Genomic DNA, 18,873 nt, shown 5'->3' with positions numbered 1-18,873 from the left:
AGCCCATCTGGGAAGGCCTGGTAGCCAGAGATAAGTAGTGGGGGGGAATCCTGCCTTCCTGTGCCATATCACATTTACTACATTAAAACCTCATTATCTTATAGAGTGAGAGGGAAGGGGTGAGGAAGGAATGGAGGAGGAGGTGTAGGGGAAGGAAGGTGAAAAAATTACAAAACTGCCAGAGACGGAGATACAGTGCAGCTGACTGGAAAGAAAAACCTGTCCTCTCTCTGCAAGCTTATCAAACTGGTCCCCGGGGACATATTCACTTCAAGCTATGAGCTAAAATTAGTCATTATGTGGTCGACTGCTCTACTGTATGAAATACAGTATCTTAATTGGCTTCCATTTTAGCTAATATTAAAGCAAAACCGGCAGCAAATAAGATTGACTTACGGTAAAGTCGCAGCCATGATTTTGACTAAGTAAGGGTTTTATCTGCGCCTGTCAGACTCCAGCTACACTACCTCTCTCTGCCAGTGCACTCCTTCTCACTCTGTCCTCACTGTAATTGCTCTCCGAGAGGAAGAATCTCAACTTTCTCCTTCTTTATCGTTGTTCTCCATCTCTTCCCGGAACTTTGCTGTTATTAAAACTGCGGTTGGTGCTGAGCAAGGAGGTAAGTTTTAGGCACTAAAAGTACAGTGGGGATGCTTTCGATAAAACAAAGAAGTGAAAAAAAAAACAAAAAAACATATTTTTTGGTGCAACATTTCTCCTGGGTGCACTTGTGCAGCTGTAGTTGGCAGGTAGGTTGTTCCAGCATCTCAAACAACTTTGCAGCAGTGTTTTTTTTCTGTGGATTTAGTCAGTATATGTGTCTTATATCTCATTCGGTAATTCCAAACTGACTCCATGATGCTGAGCTCAGAGCCCCTTGGGGACCAGAACATCCATTTGGTCTTTTTGTGGCTGAAGAAAGTTTGGTAAGGATCCTGCTGTATGTATGTCCAGTTTCACTGCAATGCTGCAGAATGAAGTTTAGGCTGGTCAGAGCTTCTTGATGATTTAGCGTAATTTAAACATCTGATGTGCAAAGCAGTTTCCGGTACCGAGTTTTTGCACAAAGGGGAAATTCCTTTTTTTTGTTTTTACTATATATATGATACTTCAAAAAAAGTCCCTGCACTGCAGAAATCAGTGAATTATGTTTGTATTAATGCTTTCCAATATGACCCATGATATGACCATCAGAGAAACCAGTTAAATGACCTGCTATTATCTGAGGAAATGATAGTGGTTATGGTTGAAATAAACCATTGCTGACGCTGGTAGGACTAAAGCTTGGTTTACACTTCGGCAACGGAGGTAAACACCAGATTGCGTGCTTGTGTGTTAGCATTGTTCTGTAATATGCACTTTTCTAATTGGAGAAGAATAACACTCAATTAGCTCTCATTGGGTTATATTTCATAAAAAAAAAGAAAAGAAACTCAGTATATTTACGGCATCTCATCCATTACAGACATTGGACACCAGATCTGGATGAGTAGGTCATTATTAATAGCAATTCACTGCAGTAGTGAGACACAGAGGAGCCATGTTGGAATATATTTTGTATAAAAATCAGTGAGATTGCTGGAGTAGCCTCATTAGAAGTTTACTTCGGAAAGATATCAAGGTTATTCTGTGCATACTTACACCAGCTACATAAAAACCACAATTTCAATAAACGATTACAGCAACTTTATTAAAAAAGTTAATACATTATGATGACGATAAATGGTTGTGTAAGTGCTGCATTAGGCCTTTAAAAAGAGCAGCAGTAGTAACCCTGATAATAAAAATGCCACTCATACAATCACACACATTCTCAGTCTTCTTTGTGCAACACAGTGAACGTATAGCCGTGCACTATTACGAGCTGGAAAATTGGAATCTCTGTGCGAGTCCTCTAGAGCCGTGGAGTTTAAGAGTGTTTTCATCAAAGAGGATAGATAAGGAAGGCGTTGACAAGAGTCTTAAACTTGTAGTTCTGTTTGCAGTTGAGAGTTTTCAGTGAGTTATGAAAGTACCAACTCACTGACAGTATGTATTAAAAAGAAAAAAAAAAAGAGTGCAGGGACCAGCAGTGGTATCCTAAAGAATGCCCCTAACTGTTTTCTTAGGTTTTGTGAAAAGTATGGGAAGATGGTGGGCAGTGAAATGTGGGCTGAGGATATATAGATATATATATATATATTTATTTATTTTTTGGTATGTCTTATGCAACCCCTTGTAGGTGCTTCGCTCTTTGGTTTGACGCAACACTCTTGTTTTTGTAGCTGAGGGCTGAGCTTCAGGAAAAATGAGGACGTTCTCTTATTTACTTCTGGGTGCTGCTGGTAATTCAAGTTTCAAAATGCATCTCCTCCTTTTTACTAAATTACAAACACAAGCTATGCACACTCCTACAGCGGCCACTTTTGATGGAAAAGCAATTATGTCCTGTATGTCTTTGGGGGTGCACACATAGGTAGAGATCAGCAGTGATGTGGTGACAAGACACCATGAAATGTTAATGAATTAAAAGAAAAAAATGTAGCAAAGGTAGGCAGAAAAGCCTTTTGATCTAATCTCTTGAACTAATCTCAATTTTGACGTAATGCAAGTCTAATACGGCTTACTGATACATGGGATAAACTCCAAATTGTTACCACAAGACTTTGGTTTCTGCCACTAAAGTTCCCATGCTCATGGCAGGCTTTCAGCGCCTGGCCTTTATTTCAGGAGATTGTTTTCTGGGTGGGTTGCCGTGAATTTGTGGCAAAATCCACCATTGCTCTCCTGTGCAAGGACAACAACAACATGTCCTTGGCAGTAGAGCAAGTGAGTGGCTGTGGCCAAGGAGGAAACACACTAGCTTGGGAGCATGCTAAAGGTTAGGCTAGCTGAGTAGTTTTAGTAGTTGGTACGTGGTTTGGTCTTAGTCACGGGTAGGAGTTTGATTTTGTGTTTGGGTGTGTGCGTCGTGGTTCAGTCCTGTATCTTCAATCCAAATTCCGTACCTGAATCAGGGTCTATGCCCTCATCCCACCCCTTCCCAGTGAGAGAGGCAGCTCATACACCCCACCGACACAATTGTGTATTTTGTTGACTAGCAGTAAAAAGGGCTAAGCTAATCCCTCAGTGGTTGAAAGTTATGCGATTGTGGCAGCATGGATGCTGGAACTCACTGTTAAGCCTTCTTGAGATGTCATGGGCCTAACTTAACAAAATATCGGTGATGGGAGGTGCCCAATTGAAAATCCCAATGATGTGCTGCATACTGTATACTGCTCTTGACTGAGCTAGTTAGCTGGTGTTAGTTGGTAGCTTACCAACTTACTTACTTACTCTGGTTGATTAAAAACAACCAGAGCAAGAAGCATCCTCTAGCAACCAGTAGGGCGTTGCACAACTTCAGAGTCAACTGTTATGCGATGAAAGTCCAGTCAACACAGACAAGTCGCTGGAAGGTCACACAATAAAAACACAATAGAAAGTAATGCTTTGCAACAATGACATCTATATTCTTGTCCTGAATACATATGCGGAGAACGAATAGTTCATGCTCTATATACTGTGTGCTGCAGATATGTATAGCCTGTATAAAAACAGGTTGCAACTTAGCAGCATCAATAGCATTTAATAGTATCCCACAACATGTTTTAGGGTGGGACAATTTAGCCGGGATTAAATTTAAAAAAAGGAAGAAAAAAAAAAGAAATTAACCAGCAAATTTTGATTTGCAGCCCCCTTCTCTCTGTTACCGCAGGGTGTTCAGTGAAGTTGTTAATTGGACTGTTGCTGCCTCTGCTACCATTAGCAGATGTATTTACAGATGAGAGTGCATTACAAGAGTAAGTAGACTGTTGTTATTTTTGGGCTGACTTACATATTTTGCAAGTCACGGTAGTATGGGTTTCATATTTAGTGAAGTATTTCGACACACTTGATGGGCTGCTCACTTGTCTTCTCAAAGGCATTCATGTGGTTATTGTCATGTGACCCGTGACTAGTCAACATCATGCTTAAAGCGTCATGGGACAGTGAAGTCCCTAGCGAGCAACCGTCAAATACAATAGCTGAGAACTATCAGAAGTCTTTAAGCATAAGTGGATTGTGATAACCCTGTAACCGTAGCTCTCATTGGTGCCACTAGTTTTCTATTCTCTATTCACACTAGTTTGATCAGCGAATTCTGTCGTGAAGTCTTTTGTTCACAGTCTCCTGGTTCATACAGATTAGACCCATCTGAAGGCTTGATTGGTTCAGTCAGACAGCCTCACAGAACAGCTTTGAACAGCATCCGCAAGGGAATAAATTAGTGAGTTAGTCCTCTTCAAGTGATTCACTTAGAGAGACAAAAAGATCTTCCAGGGCTGCACTTAAACAGTGGGAGCAACAATTTTATCATCACATTCGTGCTTTAATCTCTTTCGGAAAACAACGAACACCAACAACAGAAACAGTACATCCACAAGGATCAATAATATTATTTCTGCTCAGGAAATTGCTTCAGAGCTTAGAAGCTGGAGCATCGGAGTGTCCTAGGAAAAGAAATATGATCACAGCACAGAGATGGCAATATCTCTGTGTAACATGTGGACGTTGCCAAGGGTCAGTCCGTCCAGGTCCAAGCCATAACATCTCTTCTGAAACCAGAGGTTAGTCTCCACAGGGGGTGAGCCCAATGGCTGTTTGTAACTCCTCTGGCTTAGTATCAGGCTTTTAGATAAGGGTTGCTGAGTTCTCCTCCTGGGTCTTGCACTAAGTTGAAGTAATACGGCTTGTTGCTGTTTTATTCACATTCTGCTGATTCATATTCATGCACAAATTCTTACACCAAGGCATCAGTATTGGGGTGATTGTTCATATTATAATGACTGGAAATAGGGATGATGATGATAATGGCACCAGTGCTGACGGAAATTGTAGTAACCGGACTGAAAACGTAGATTTCTGAATTTTTAATTAGCGCCCACTTGCCTCTATTGTTTTTCTGATTCTACACATAAGGTCAAACGTTTGGCTGTACTTCACTTCAAAAGATGCAGGATCTGCAACCTGCAACAAGTGCCCGAAGGAGATAATGTGCAAGGGAGGTAACACCTCTTTGACTAAACATCTAACAACAGATAGCATTATTTTAAAAGCTGAGAAATATACCGTCTTTGATAGCCTGCAGGGCCCCACACCACTGTATACTGTGGTAATTATGACAGTTTGTATTTTATATTGGTTAAGTTATTTCTTAGTCTTAGTTGTACTTATATTATTTAATATTCTGTTTAACTTGCACGTCACAGATTAACTTAAGAATCAAAAGGCACCATTTTTGGACAAAGTTTGCATGTTTTCCATTCTTTCAAATGTACCAGTTTGGCTCCGGCATCAGATAAAACCCCAAGATTACCCGTCCCTAATTGGAAATTGGGTCAGAAAGAGGATACAAGCAATAATTTTGGATAGCTACAGTTTATCTCCAGCCAGTATTGCGTGGACAGGAAATCCTTGACATTCAGACCAGGATTTCCTTCACAAATGCTCAACTTTCTCTGTTGGAGCTTATCTCTCTGGGAGGACACACTCCTATATAGACACAGATAGTGGTAAGTACTGCATGTAACACCAGTGGTCTGAGCTGACTTCTGGCACGTACTAAGATCCACAGAGAGCCTTGAAGCCCACACAGCTGAGGAGATGAATCTAGGAGACAATCTCACTCAGCAAACATTAGAGCAATATTAGTGTCTGCGGTGCACAAGCGCTATGATATTCGTCCCCACGGACTTTGGAGCCTATAGAAAATTCTGCATCAGAGGTGTAAAAAACACGCCTGCTGGTATGATTATATTCTCATAAAACAGCTAGAAAATATGTTGTTTTATCGTCCGCAGTGTGATACAAAACAAAAACCTAAAGATTCAGGTAGGTTTGGACAAAATGGAAACGTTTGGTAAATATAAGTGAGTCTAAACTACCATAGAGAAACGAAATGACCAGATTATCACAGACCTTACACATCTTAATTTGGTTTCACGTTGCTATCACTGTTATGTCAGTTGTTCGTCGGGGAAACATTCACATTTTTATTAGATTCAATAAATCAATAAACCTTTCCAGTGTTATAGTTAGACAAGGGTTTAATGAATGAACGATCAATTTTACTGCACAAAACAGTTTATGTGTGCTGGTGTAATGCGAAGCTCTCCATCACTGTAAAACCCTGCCAGTGCAACTACGGGCTAAATGAAGTATGCTTTGTAGCTCTGCGATCAATCGTCACTTATTAGGAAGTAATATAGTATAAAAGATAATACACGAGTGGGAGAGAAAATAGAGTGAGCTACAGGAACGATACATCTAATAGGTACGCTGACAGTGCACGTTGTCCTGTCAGGTATTAAAAGTAATAATATTTTGAAGAGCGCTCCATTATCTCCACTGACCAAAGACTTTTTACTAAAATTTTGGACTGTTTGGACTATTTTAAGACTTAATGTCCCAAGAATGTAATCTTCATTTTGACAAATATCCCTCATTAAGAGTAAAAAGTTCAAATCAATACTTTTGATATATAAAGTACTAGATACCCAAACTTGAGTAAAAGTGCAAGTACTCTATCAAAAAAAGTGACATGAGTCGAAGCTGAAGTGTTCTTTAAGCACCACACTTAAGTGGAAGTGCTAAAGTACTCAAAATATTTTGTACTTAGTACTAGGAGTAGTTTATTTTAATATTTAGTTTTAGTAGAGTACAGACACAGCATTTTAGTAGCCAAGTACAGTGGTGAAGTAGGTCTGTTTCATTACTATACATCTCTGTACTTCAGTCATTCGAGGTAATGTACTAACAATGCAAAAAAGTAACTAAACTAGTGAGTTGTGACAACACAACAAACCTTGTGAAACACGTCAGGTTAAACCACAACACAGAATCCGAGGCGTTTATGATGAGGACAGAAGATAAGAACACAGTGTCAGAATAAGATGCAAGTTTTTATTTTTATTTTAGTATACAATTTATATAATCTATTTTAATGGTCTTATTATTTTACTTGTTTCTTATTTGTTTAGAGTTTGAAACAGCAACAGCTCTGACTGGTGTCTTGTATTCTTTACAAAGCTACGATTTTAGATTTACCAGACATGTTAGGTGTTTTTGCACAAACTATTGTCGGTATCGTCGATACCAGCCTGAATTTTACTCATTATCGGATCGGAAAGGCAATCGGTGGTGTTGAACATCACTAATCAGATGTTGAGGCACCAAAAACTGTAGTACTTCAAATGGCTCCAAAAGCAGGTCAACATCCACACACTTTCATGTTTAAACAGCAAACTTTCCAGCAGAAATGAACACGTCAACAACCTCATTTGGTCTCTTTAGCTAATTTTCCCCCTTTGTGACACCTGTACGGGGGTGGATTTTTAAATAAACCACACATTTATAATAAAGTCAAAGTTTAAAGTTATGGATAATTAAGGGAATGGCAGCTTGCTGCCTTTATAATCTACTGCCTCAGCCCATTTTTGGATGAGCCAGGAGTTGGGAGGGGTCAGGCGCTGCCAAGACGGTGACGGCCAGAAACATCCCACTGAGCTTCAAAACTGTTCAGAGGGTTTTTGCATCTTATAAAATACAGAATAAATCGGTTCCTGTGGTTGGTTCATTTCCCCAGCTTCAATCAGTCTAGGCAACGGTGCATAAACCCTGCCTTGATATCACTAGGAAAATAAACTTACCTGCAATAAACATGAGCATTTTTCCGTTCACTTTTTTTTTTTTTTTTTTTTACAAGTTGAGGTGGTTGTTTAAAAGCGCTGCTGGTCCTCAGTAAGAGTCCTGATGATTGATTACTTTGATGCGGTTGTTATTGATTTGCCTCTTTTATCGACTGGCTACGATTGTAAAAAACAAAAAAGCACACACACACACACACACACACACAAAAAGGAACACACTCGCAGACATTTATCATCACACTCTACCTTGTCATAGTATCGTATCTCGTAGTCGAGGATAATTCCGTTGGGCTGCTCGGGCGGTGGCCATGACAGCGAGAAACTGCGGCTCGTTGAGCTCACTTGGTGCATTATGGGAACCACTGAGGGAGCTGACAAAACATAAAAACACACACAAGAGCACGCAATCAATTAGGCAGCCAAGAGGATTCACGGGCATGTTCAAACATTATAAATATGGAAATAGCGAGTGTAATATGATGACGTATTGTCAGAGATTATTTACACCCAAAAGAGAGGAAATGTTTCCTCTTCCTGGCTCATGAAAACAAATTACTGCACTTGTCACTGATGGGGAAACAAGAGTTATGTCTGCAGTGCATTTGTACTCATAATTGTGGGAACCAGAAGCTGTTGGCTGTAATGTATTTCACGATTTTGTCTCTGGGGTCGTTTGTGAGACGGTTTTCATCACATTTGTACTTTGACAGAGTAAAACGGAGACAGGAAGGAGTCAAGACGAGAAGACTGATGCCACATATTATGACGAGATGCATTACATTGTTTTAAATTTAATTAAAATGGATGTTTTAAAGGGAGTGGGGAGAAAAAAAAAGAGAATATAATTAAATTTGTTCCTTGGTTTTATGGGGATTTTTGTTTGAAACCGTTATGTCCTAAATAGAGTGTATTCATCTCATACAGCTGAGTCATCAGGACATCACGGCGCTGCGATAATGCTCAGTAAACGCCGTGAAAACTCAAGTGCCAAATACTTCATCTTCAGTAGTCGTAATCCGACAGCGTGAGCGAGTTGTCACCAGAGGAAAAACCTCAGTCTTTTCTCAGTATCACCACAACTGACATTTTACACGGTTCTCTATAGGAGCAGCGAGTTTCATATACTACAGGCCAATGAAATACGCTCAAAGCGCACTGCATAATTTAAAACCCCCGAGCGCAGTCAACCTGAAAATGAATCAGTTTTTGTTGAGTCCTAAAAGATTTCAGGGATAAAACGAGAGGTTTGCATCTGGCAGCAGTTACAAATGCGCTCAGAAAAAAAAGGCGTCGGGGTGACAATGGATCATGTTTCGATTAGGAATGAGCCTGCGTTGCTCTATGAGGTAAATGATGTGTTTTCCATCAGAGCAAAACGGCTTTTAAATCTAAATTTGGGTAGAGGTGGAAATATCACTTGTGTCTGTCTCCATAAAGTATTGATGGAGCAATAACTCAGTTACTTTATGGTCTCTAAGAATTATACTGCGGCTGACTGAGGAAGAAGGAAGGCAGAGGAGAGGGGATAAAACAGAGAGAAGAGAGGGCCGAGAGAGAAGCAAGAGAATAGACGGATGAAAGCTGTGGATGTGCAGGGAAGACAGAGACGGGGGACGAGAAATGACAAGCTTATAACATGATTTATGAATTAAAAGGCTGTAGCTCAATTTCCTTTATCTCCCCAGCCATCCCTCTCTCACATAATCCACCGTGCCCCAGGGCATGCTTACACACACACAGATGCTTAGACGCACATGTACGCGGCCTTTTTGCGCACACAACTCACCAGCCTGATTGGTTGTAATGTTGATTGACAGTTGCTGGGCGGGGTAAGGGCTCTTGTTGGAGACGCCGTTGACCGCCTGTAGGGAGCAAAGTGTAATTGTCAGTTATTCCACCTTACAGACGTTAATGCTTATTTTCATGGACTGCAACGTCTTAGTAACTATTGCTTTACCTCTTAAGCTTTCTATTCCTGCACGGCACATGCAGTCAAGTCCATATGTGTTTGCACTTTAAGAGGCTTAAGCAGCAAAGCCTGGGCTCTAATTTTAGGGCATTCACACCGAAACTGGAGGAAAGGTGTGGGAGTTAAAACTACGTTTATTAATATTTCCAGGAGCTCAAAAGCGATTGAAGTAAAATCAACTTGTAAGAGAATTACAGGGAGAAAAAAGTGTGGAGAGACCTCGAAACGGCTTCAATATCGTCTGTAAAACTCTATGCACACAGAGTGACGCATGAGCAATTTTATTTGTATATATACTCACTGTATAGATGAACAATGACTGAAAAAAGGATTGTATTCGCAACTCGGTGAGACATTCATGTGGTCTAAACCTGCATTTCATTCTATGAAGACAAAGCTAGAGGAAAAAGATGAGCAAACAACAACTGAAGATAGGTACAATACAGGACATCACAAAAAAGCAAACCAATTCTTCCGAGATGTCCCACGGGTCCCAGACTTCAAGCAGTTATTGCCTGCAACGGATTTTCTGACATCTGATTGTGTTAATTTGTCAAATACTGTTCAAGCAGCTGAAAATAGACTGTATATAGAAATGGTTGTAGTTCCAAAACCGTTCCTCCAATTTGGGTGTTGTAATGGTAACAGCGTCCAAACACATATGACCAAATCGTATGTATGTCTGTTGTTGTTAAGGTGCAGTTGTCATAGAGATTAATGATTTGTTTTTTTGTTTTTTTTTCTATTACAACTATATTAAATGGCCGCTCTCTAGCTATTCCTCGTCACCATATTAGAAGTGTCTGGAGATAAACAGTTGGTGGGACTAATTCTTCCCTCAGGTGCCATTAAACCATAGCAGGAGAAGGGGAAGCAACAAAATGACTTCATTAAATGAGCACCAGCCAAACAGTGGAACCTGATGAGGCAATAGTGGTGGAAATATGGAATCACTGGTAGTTTCATACAAATGTTTTTTCTTTTTCTTTTTATACAAGTGAATGGCAACAATTCTGCGAAATTATCACGGTCAGCTGAAACAATTCTCATGTAATTGTTGTGACTGGCCTGCAGATATGTAGCTGTTCCCAATAACATTTTTGATTTATTATGTAATATAGGCACTTGATTTCAGATTGCTAAAATATCAGATTGCTACAACTTGTTCTAGCAGATAGGCTAGCTAATTAAGCTAGCGCCATGGGCTTGATACAAAGACCCTCTCTGGCTGATGGATATGAATTGGATGCTTTCATGTATTGATGGCTAAACCTCACTCTCCAAGGTTGGGGTTATTATACATGAAAATAAATGAAGAGCATCTTGTACTGCACAAAGGGGCTGACAAGTTTTACTGCCACAAGTATAATAAGCTGTCATTCCAACAGAATTCAAATAGTATAACGTGTTTTCTTTTAATTTTACAAGAGAAAATGATCATAGAGTCAGTTACACTGATCTCCAGGACTCATAGGGCATACATGCTAGGCATGTTTAACTCCACAAAATAATGTTGCATGCCTGGCCTGGATTTAAGATGTTTATTGTTATATGCACAGTAATTAACAGCTGGTTAGCTGGCTATGCTAACCTTTCTCACTGTTATTTATATGAAATGTACAGTATGCGGGCTATTTTGGGATTTGCAAAGGTTAAATAAAAATATCCTCGAAAAACATTTAGGTATACAGTTTCTCACTTGCTTCACCTGCATGCACAGCACTTCAACGTGCACAGAAAGCCCAAGTGTGACAGCGCTGCCTTTTCCAATTACAGCTTCCAAGCTGTGACTGGACACTTGTTGTGGTTTAGCAGTCACTCAGGTCTCAGAAACAATGAGATGCCACGGTGTAGAAACTCTGCTTTAAACTGAAAGGATCTCAGAGTCCGTCTCATCTCAACGAATCAAAGACGTAATTAGCAGGTCCAACTAATTAGCCGCCGCACATGTCTATCGTGAGCTCGATTAATCATTAAGACAGTTGAAACAATGTTTTTTGTCGAATCAAATCCTCAAAGGGCGGTAATTACAGATGATATACTCCAGACTCTGCTTCTACATCGTCTTGTTCGTTATTTTTGATATTTTAGTTTTTTACATTCAAACTAGCTTTCAGCATTATAAAAAGGGCAGGATTTCACAAATGCATCGATACATTTGGTATATTATTATTATAAGTAAGTGTCTTCCTATGATAGCTAACTTTCCACAGCTCAGGGAAATGAAAGAAAAATGATTGTGGCTCTAAACGTCATTGGTACAGGAGGACAATGGCAGAATATTGAAGGTTCCCCATTGCACTGGCTTTATACACTTCACTCTGACCTTGTGTGTTCAGAGACGTAACTGCAGATTTCGCATAAAAGCCGGCATGTCAGCAAGCTTGTATGTATCCTTGAGCATTACAGTGAATATCTGCCAGCTATTTGCATTCAAAACAGGAGCTGACAGCAGCAAGGCTGTTTCTAAAGAAGGTAATAGCTACTTTTTTCAGTGGCTGCTTTGTATTTTAATTCGCTAACATGAAAGCTACAGGAAAACAATGGGTCATCTGAGGCTACAGTAGAAGTCAAAGTAACTTCTGGTGGGAAAATTGCAGAAATATTCCACTCTACCCCGAGGATCAAATAGTCAGAGGCTTTGTTTAGATGGACACTAGTACTCCACTAATAATGAGAATAAAAATACCTCATGTAACCATCTTAATCAACACAGACTGGGCCAATCAGCAGCAATTTTCAATTAAATTGGGAGGGCTGGTGTAAACACTTGATAACCTGTTACATAGATAAAGAAATAGCTTGAAATAGCTTGCATTATTAGTACTGTCCTTGGCTGGAATAGTTCCATTCTTATCTCATGTTTGCCCAACGTGAGGTAAACATCATATTATGCGGCAAGTTTCTAGGAGGAACACAGAGATAGGAAAACAACTAGCTGTTCGTACAAGTGTTTGAAAAGATGAATAAAGCCAAAATTATTACTGGCTTCAGCCATCTTCTTCTATTGAATGGTCTTTTGTTCAGACGAAACCACTCCACACAGGGCACAACCACTTTGCACATGCTCCATTCTGAAGATGATTTGGGGCATACAAACAGCATGTATCAACAATCATTTTGTTTATTCTCCATGTAAACTGTTACCTTGGAATCTCTAATTAGATTGATTTCAACTGGGCTGAAGGAATATTGTCGATGTAAATAAAGCCGATGGCCACAGGATAAGTGGTAACTTTTTTTTAAATTTGAGTTTAGATTGTGCATGTACTGTAGTTACATACACCAATCAGGCATAACATTATGACCACCATCAAAATAAGATAAGATAAGATACTTTATTTAAAAATTAAGGTGTTAGAGTGACAACAGAGGGTATGCATTGACGTCACTGCTACCTGGGGCCACGCCCCCTGAGTGGCAAAAACATGGTGAAATGTAGCAATAAATACAGCGAGGTTGGGGAAAATGTGTATTATCAGATTATATTAAGTTACTTTTAGGTAATTTCAGTTATGATAAATGTAGTTAAGTAAAAGATACTAATGCTAAGACCTTTACTGAGAAGTAACACCGGAAGTTAAAAGGATGACGAGGAGTGATCGCAAATATTCTGTTTATTGTTTTATTTATTGTGGGAACTGAAATAGTTACTGTCGGCCGTAATTACGCCAAAACAAGTAACTTAAGGTATGACTTCATCAAAAAATACAGCATAAATTAATGTTACCTGAGACTAAATGTGAACCACAACACTGTGCCTGGAATCCAGTTGTTTCTTCATATGGCAGCGACCCAATTACTTCTCATTTCTTTGGCAGATATCAGTAAAAATATATCTCTGACTGCTTTTCAAATCTGTTAGTTCAGTCAATTTCCCATCGGCTCCTCTTTGTTTTAATTAATTTTACAATTTTGACGCTACTAACACCCAAGATTCAAACTAATGCTGTTAATTTTCATGTTCAACTGTCACTGTAACCACGGAGACATCACGTACATACCATATATAGCTAAATAAAAAGTAAAAAAGTAGAATAAGGTAAGACAAGGGACACTGTATAAAAGTAAATATGTTAAGGTACAAAAAATATAGGTTTAGGTAGCTAACCAAAAAGTTGAGTTAATCAAAGTTTGAAGAGGTAAAGCAGCTGGATGTACATAAGACTTTCATAAATATAGATAAAGTATTGCATCAAAATGACATGAAATAATACAGGGATGGATGCCAGGTCAAAACCTTGTGCTGTTTTTCTTGTTTTTTTGAGTTGTTCCCAAATAGTTTTTGTGTGTCTGTGTGAGACTGCATCCTGCTGGGGATGGCTGCTGTCATCAAGTATTGTCCTCACTATGGGGCGGGGGTGTCTGGTCTGGTCTAAGTGAGTGGTACATGTCTAAATAACATCCACACGAATGCCAGGCCCAAAAGAATCCAAGCTGAACACAGCTGATGAGTGTCCAACACTACAACAAATTACCGTCATTGAAGAGTTCTGCTAAACTTGTCTTCCAGGAACAAACAAAGCCTTAAACAAGGGCGCTCTTCCTCTGGAGACTAACCTGTATTTCAAAGGTGTACGACGTGTGGGCGCGCAGCTTGCTGATCTCGACCCTCGTGCCCTTTAACATGCGTTTGCCTGGAACGAAGGCCACGCTGTCATCGCATGGCTGGCACGCACGCCGCTCACTGCTGTGGCATCGGCGGCACAAGATGTTATAGGACAAGTCGCTGCGGTGGCCAGTGTCACGCGGCGAGTGCCACTCCAGCAGCACCGACGTCTGGTTGACGACTGAGACCACATTGCGAGGAGCTGAAGGGACACCTGCAATGAGAGGGAGATGATAAAAGATTCAGAGTGAATTAAAACAAGAAATAAATTTTACCAGTGTCTGCTTCAGTCTGTGTTTTAATGACCTTATAACCGGCCATGCCAAAGTGCTGCAGATGTCAGTCACTTGAATTAACAAGTAGTTTATTGTGCCAAGCACTTGAGAAAATAGTTCCTTTTTCTAAGCGTCGCTACGCAATGGCTTGCATATGGAATTTTTTACTATCAAGATGCCTGGTAGTTTATTGCATCGCTTCATACATGCAATAAACTGTGTTTGGACACATTTCAGTAACATAACATAACAGTAACTAGCATGCCAAGTCATTAAAATAATCGTGTGATGGGAGTGTTGCATATCAGATTTTATTACATTTGTGTTTGTGCAGAGGATGGAGCTTTACTTTATCACATTACTGGACACATTCTCGTACTGTATACCAGACTATTAGGAAAGATAAGAATAATAATGTGCAACAATGTTTTACTTTGTGATGCATGATTAGGTTAGAGTTGGTCAAATCTAAAGCATGCTTTTCTCATTATTTTTCACTCAATTAATTGCACCTAATCATTGCCATACAACATCCCGTTCCTTTTCTTATTTAGAATGTGAGAAATCTTTGATCTACACTCGCCGGCTACTTTATTAGGTATCCCATGCTAGTAAAAGGTTGGACCCCATTTTGCCTTCAGAGCTGCCTTAAATCCTCGTGTTATACTTTCAACAAGATGTTGGAAACACTGTCATCTTTGATGCCACCACATTCCACCACATCCCAAAGGTGCTCTATTGGATTGAGACCTGGTGACTGTGGAGGCCATTGGAGTACAGTGAACTCACTGTCATGTTCAAGAAACCAGTCTGAGGTGATATGAGCTTTGTAATATGGTGCGTCATCCTGCTGGAAGTAGCCGTCAGAAGATGGGTACACTGTGGTCATAAAGGGATGGATATGGTCAGCAACAATACTAAGGTAAGCTGTGGCATTTACAGTAAACCATGCTCAGTTTGGACTAAGGGGCCCAAAGTGTGACAAGAAAATATCCCCCACATCATTACACCACCGCTACCAGCCTGAACTGTTAATACAAGGCAGGATGGATCCATGCTTTCATGTTCAAATTCTGACCCTGCCATCTGAATGTGGCAGCTTTCCTTTCTATCATCTCCAACCAGTCTGCCCATTCTCCTCTGACCTTTCACATCAACAAGGCATTTTCATCCACACATACTGCCGCTCACTGGATATATTCTCTTTTTCAGACCATTCTCTGTAAACCCTAGAGATGGTTGTGCGTGAAATACTCAGACCAGCCCGCCTGGCACCAACAACCGCACCACGTTCAAAGTCACTTAAATCCCCTTTATTCCTCATTCTGATGCTCAGTTTGAACTTCAGCAAGTTGTCTTGATCACCTCTACATGACTAAATGCATTGAATTGCAGCCATGTGATTGGTTGATTCGCTATCTGTGTTAACAAGCAATTGAACAGGTGTACCTAATAAAGTGGCCTTATTATTACTCAGAGCGTATGATTAAAAAGTTGCACTGGAGCACACATCAGGCCACAGAAAACGGAAATAATCTATAAATTTTAGATCAAAGTGAGCTGAAAAAGACGTTTCTTCACACAGACCAGTAAACATGACAGTTATTATTTTCCTTCACGCTACGTGTATCTGCACGTAGCTTTAGATGGTGCAACCACTAGAAATATTTATCTCGAGGCTGGATGTAGCCGAGGCCGATGTAAGGGCGCAAGCTTTACACCAAACTTTTTTTTTTTTTACTTCCAGCTGGCGCAAACGGCCCCAGGGATTTAAGATTTTAAACTAAACTGTCATTTCAGGACTGCCCACATGCCAAGTTGCCAAGTGCAGTTTCCACTCAGCATATAGACAATCTGGGTTTCAGCCAACACCATCTCCGGCAGTCAAAAAGTGACCCAACAGCTCCACCGGCCAGGGCATCAGTGTCTTTTTGCAGCCAGTCAGTTTCTCTCTCATGCTGCTGCTCTTTCTTCTCTCTCAGCTCCTCAGCTTTGATGTGAGGAGCGGCTCTGGTTTTTTTAGGGTGTAAAAGTGAGAGCACAACCAGAGTTTTCGCAAGGTTAAACCAAGCATGGCGCTCTGCTCTTTGAAAGTTCGTGCACATCACACACTCCGCGACACACGCAAAACAAGAGCGGTTCAGACGAAACGAATGTTCAACCATGGCATATGCTTAACCAAAGAGTTGACTGAGACAGCCTTGTGGAATATGTGTATGTGTATATTTGTCAGACAGACACTCAGAGACAGACATGCTGCAAAATCAAAGTGCTAACAATCGGTAGGGGGCTGAAAATTATACGCGCAGTTGCATGCAGTGTGTTGACACAGATATTCACTCCATCTTGCGTTTTATCTAAACAGCACAGATATGAATTCTTTTAAACTGCCAGGCGCTCGCAGAGTTCACAGCAAGCACACATTCAAACGCAGAAGAGGAATAAGAGGTGATAATCACATTTTAAATGTTCCACTTTCTGGTGCGGCAAAAGAGACACTCTTCCAAAAGAGTTGGAGAGACAATCTGTGCTGCTGTTCACAGCCACACTCTGTGCTTCTTTTTTTTTTTTTTTTTCGCAGTTCTGCAAGTGGCTTACACAACATTAATCTGACCTATACACAGAAATACACTAAAAGAAAAACCCACACAGGCATAAAGTGTACGTGCACCACTTTCTGTACCTATGCAGCCCATAAGGCACGTTGAGGGAATGATTTTCTGTCAGGCAACTATCCGCACACCACACGTTCACTCTTCCATCTCACTGATCTGATTTTATAAGTGACTGACTTCGTGCCAAACATAAATAAACTGAAGCTCCTTCCTGTATTAAACTTCCATCCCGCTCTCTCTCCTTTAAAAGTTTTTGCTAGTCATTTCCACTGCTGTTGAAAAACTTGTAACTCAATTTGTTTTTGTCCTTGAATGGAAAGCACCGAGGTAATTCACAGAGCCGTGTAGGCTGAGCATGTTGACACCTGACACCTTTTCACTGGGAAAGTTGATTTTCTTCTATCAGCGTCAATTTGAGAGGGTGCTAGCGCTGTTGAGGTGAGGCTTTTCATGTGTGTGTGTTTTTTTTCTGTGTCAGAATAGGTTAACCGCATCAACTGTTCCATAACAACTGTGGCAGAAGCATCTTTTTCAATGTCCACTTTGAGGCTCCCTCTGAAACGTGTTTCAACAAAGCAGAACCAAGCCAAACACGCTTGGTGCTCGGGAGATTTAACCGATGTCTACAATTTGCCATTTGCCAGCCTTTTGATTGGTCTGCTAACAACCAATCAAACTGCTCCTACCCTTTATCAAGTCAAGTCACCCTGTATTGCTGCGTTAGACAAACAATAAAAATAAGAATAAGAAAAAAAATGAAAATCTGTAATAATAGAGGTAAAGGTGAAAGGTGAGCAGTAGCAGTCATGCTAAAGTTAGCAGTCACTAAAACAATTGCTGCCCTTTTCATCAATTTTCAAATTTCATGCAATGTTATTTCCTAAGCTGCATACACACTTGCTAACTATGTGTTTTTCATGTTTTGAAAGCCAATTACGAGTTTACATGCTAACCAGATAACCTAGCCATAGCAACATAGGGAGCCAGGACTTGGTTCTGAGCAACAGCCCTCTGGTTGGTGGTCAGCAGACCAATCAGAAGGCCCCTAATGGGTCAAATACCAGCTGGTCCACGACTAGTCTGTGATAGGGTTCAAAACGCTGACCTGTATATACTATGGACAAACCAATCATTACATCACCCATTGGATACTGACCCTGAAAAATAAAGCCTGAAGTGGGCCTGCGGTCGCCATGTTGGATGAGCTTTAGTCACTCAGACACTCCAAATATGGACATGGGAGGTCGTGTCTGACGTTGAGACCCGCCCACCAAACTCTCTGATCCCTGTTAGCTCAGGCTAACTGCAGTACGGGTCATAAGTACCATGAAAGTGGATGGGATTTGGACATAAAACACTAAAATATATGTCAAATAAATTTATTTTTTCAAGGGAGGTTTCTTTCAGGCACTTAATATAATATTGGTGCATGTTCAAGCGTCACATTTTTGGAGGAGAAAGCAGAGCGGAGTATTAATTAGACAAAAATGTGAGTGAGTCTGGAGGGTGTATGGAAACCACGCCACCTGTTCTCTGGGGAAAATGGAAGGACGTAGCGACATGTTGTCCGTATTTATACAGAATATGGTTGATCCCCATAGATTTGAAACTTCCATATCAGTAATAAACAGCCCGGTGCAAAAGTAGTTTAGTCTCTATAGCTAATTTCCTCATTCTTGACAACTGTACCGGGTGA

At 40.4% G+C, this 18,873-nt stretch overlaps 1 protein-coding gene across 4 annotated transcripts in view; it reads right to left on the bottom strand.

Moving 5' to 3' along the window:
* LOC125009342 (ephrin type-B receptor 1-like) overlaps positions 1-18,873 on the bottom strand; it is a 97,093-nt gene that overhangs the window by 32,701 nt on the left and 45,519 nt on the right. For all 4 annotated transcript variants that reach the window (XM_047587235.1, XM_047587234.1, XM_047587236.1 and 1 more), the window contains exons 7-9: positions 14,239-14,501; positions 9,496-9,571; positions 7,956-8,080 (exon numbers count right to left, since the gene is read on the bottom strand). In XM_047587235.1, the coding sequence (XP_047443191.1) occupies positions 7,956-8,080; positions 9,496-9,571; positions 14,239-14,501 (464 nt within the window). The remainder of the gene's footprint in view (positions 1-7,955; positions 8,081-9,495; positions 9,572-14,238; positions 14,502-18,873) is intronic.

Source organism: Mugil cephalus, chromosome 6, assembly GCF_022458985.1.
Source record: "Mugil cephalus isolate CIBA_MC_2020 chromosome 6, CIBA_Mcephalus_1.1, whole genome shotgun sequence".
In the NCBI taxonomy this organism is placed as follows: Eukaryota; Metazoa; Chordata; class Actinopteri; order Mugiliformes; family Mugilidae; genus Mugil; species Mugil cephalus.
The sequence above is the reverse complement of the archived record's forward strand: the minus strand, read 5'-3'. Positions and strand labels throughout refer to the sequence as shown.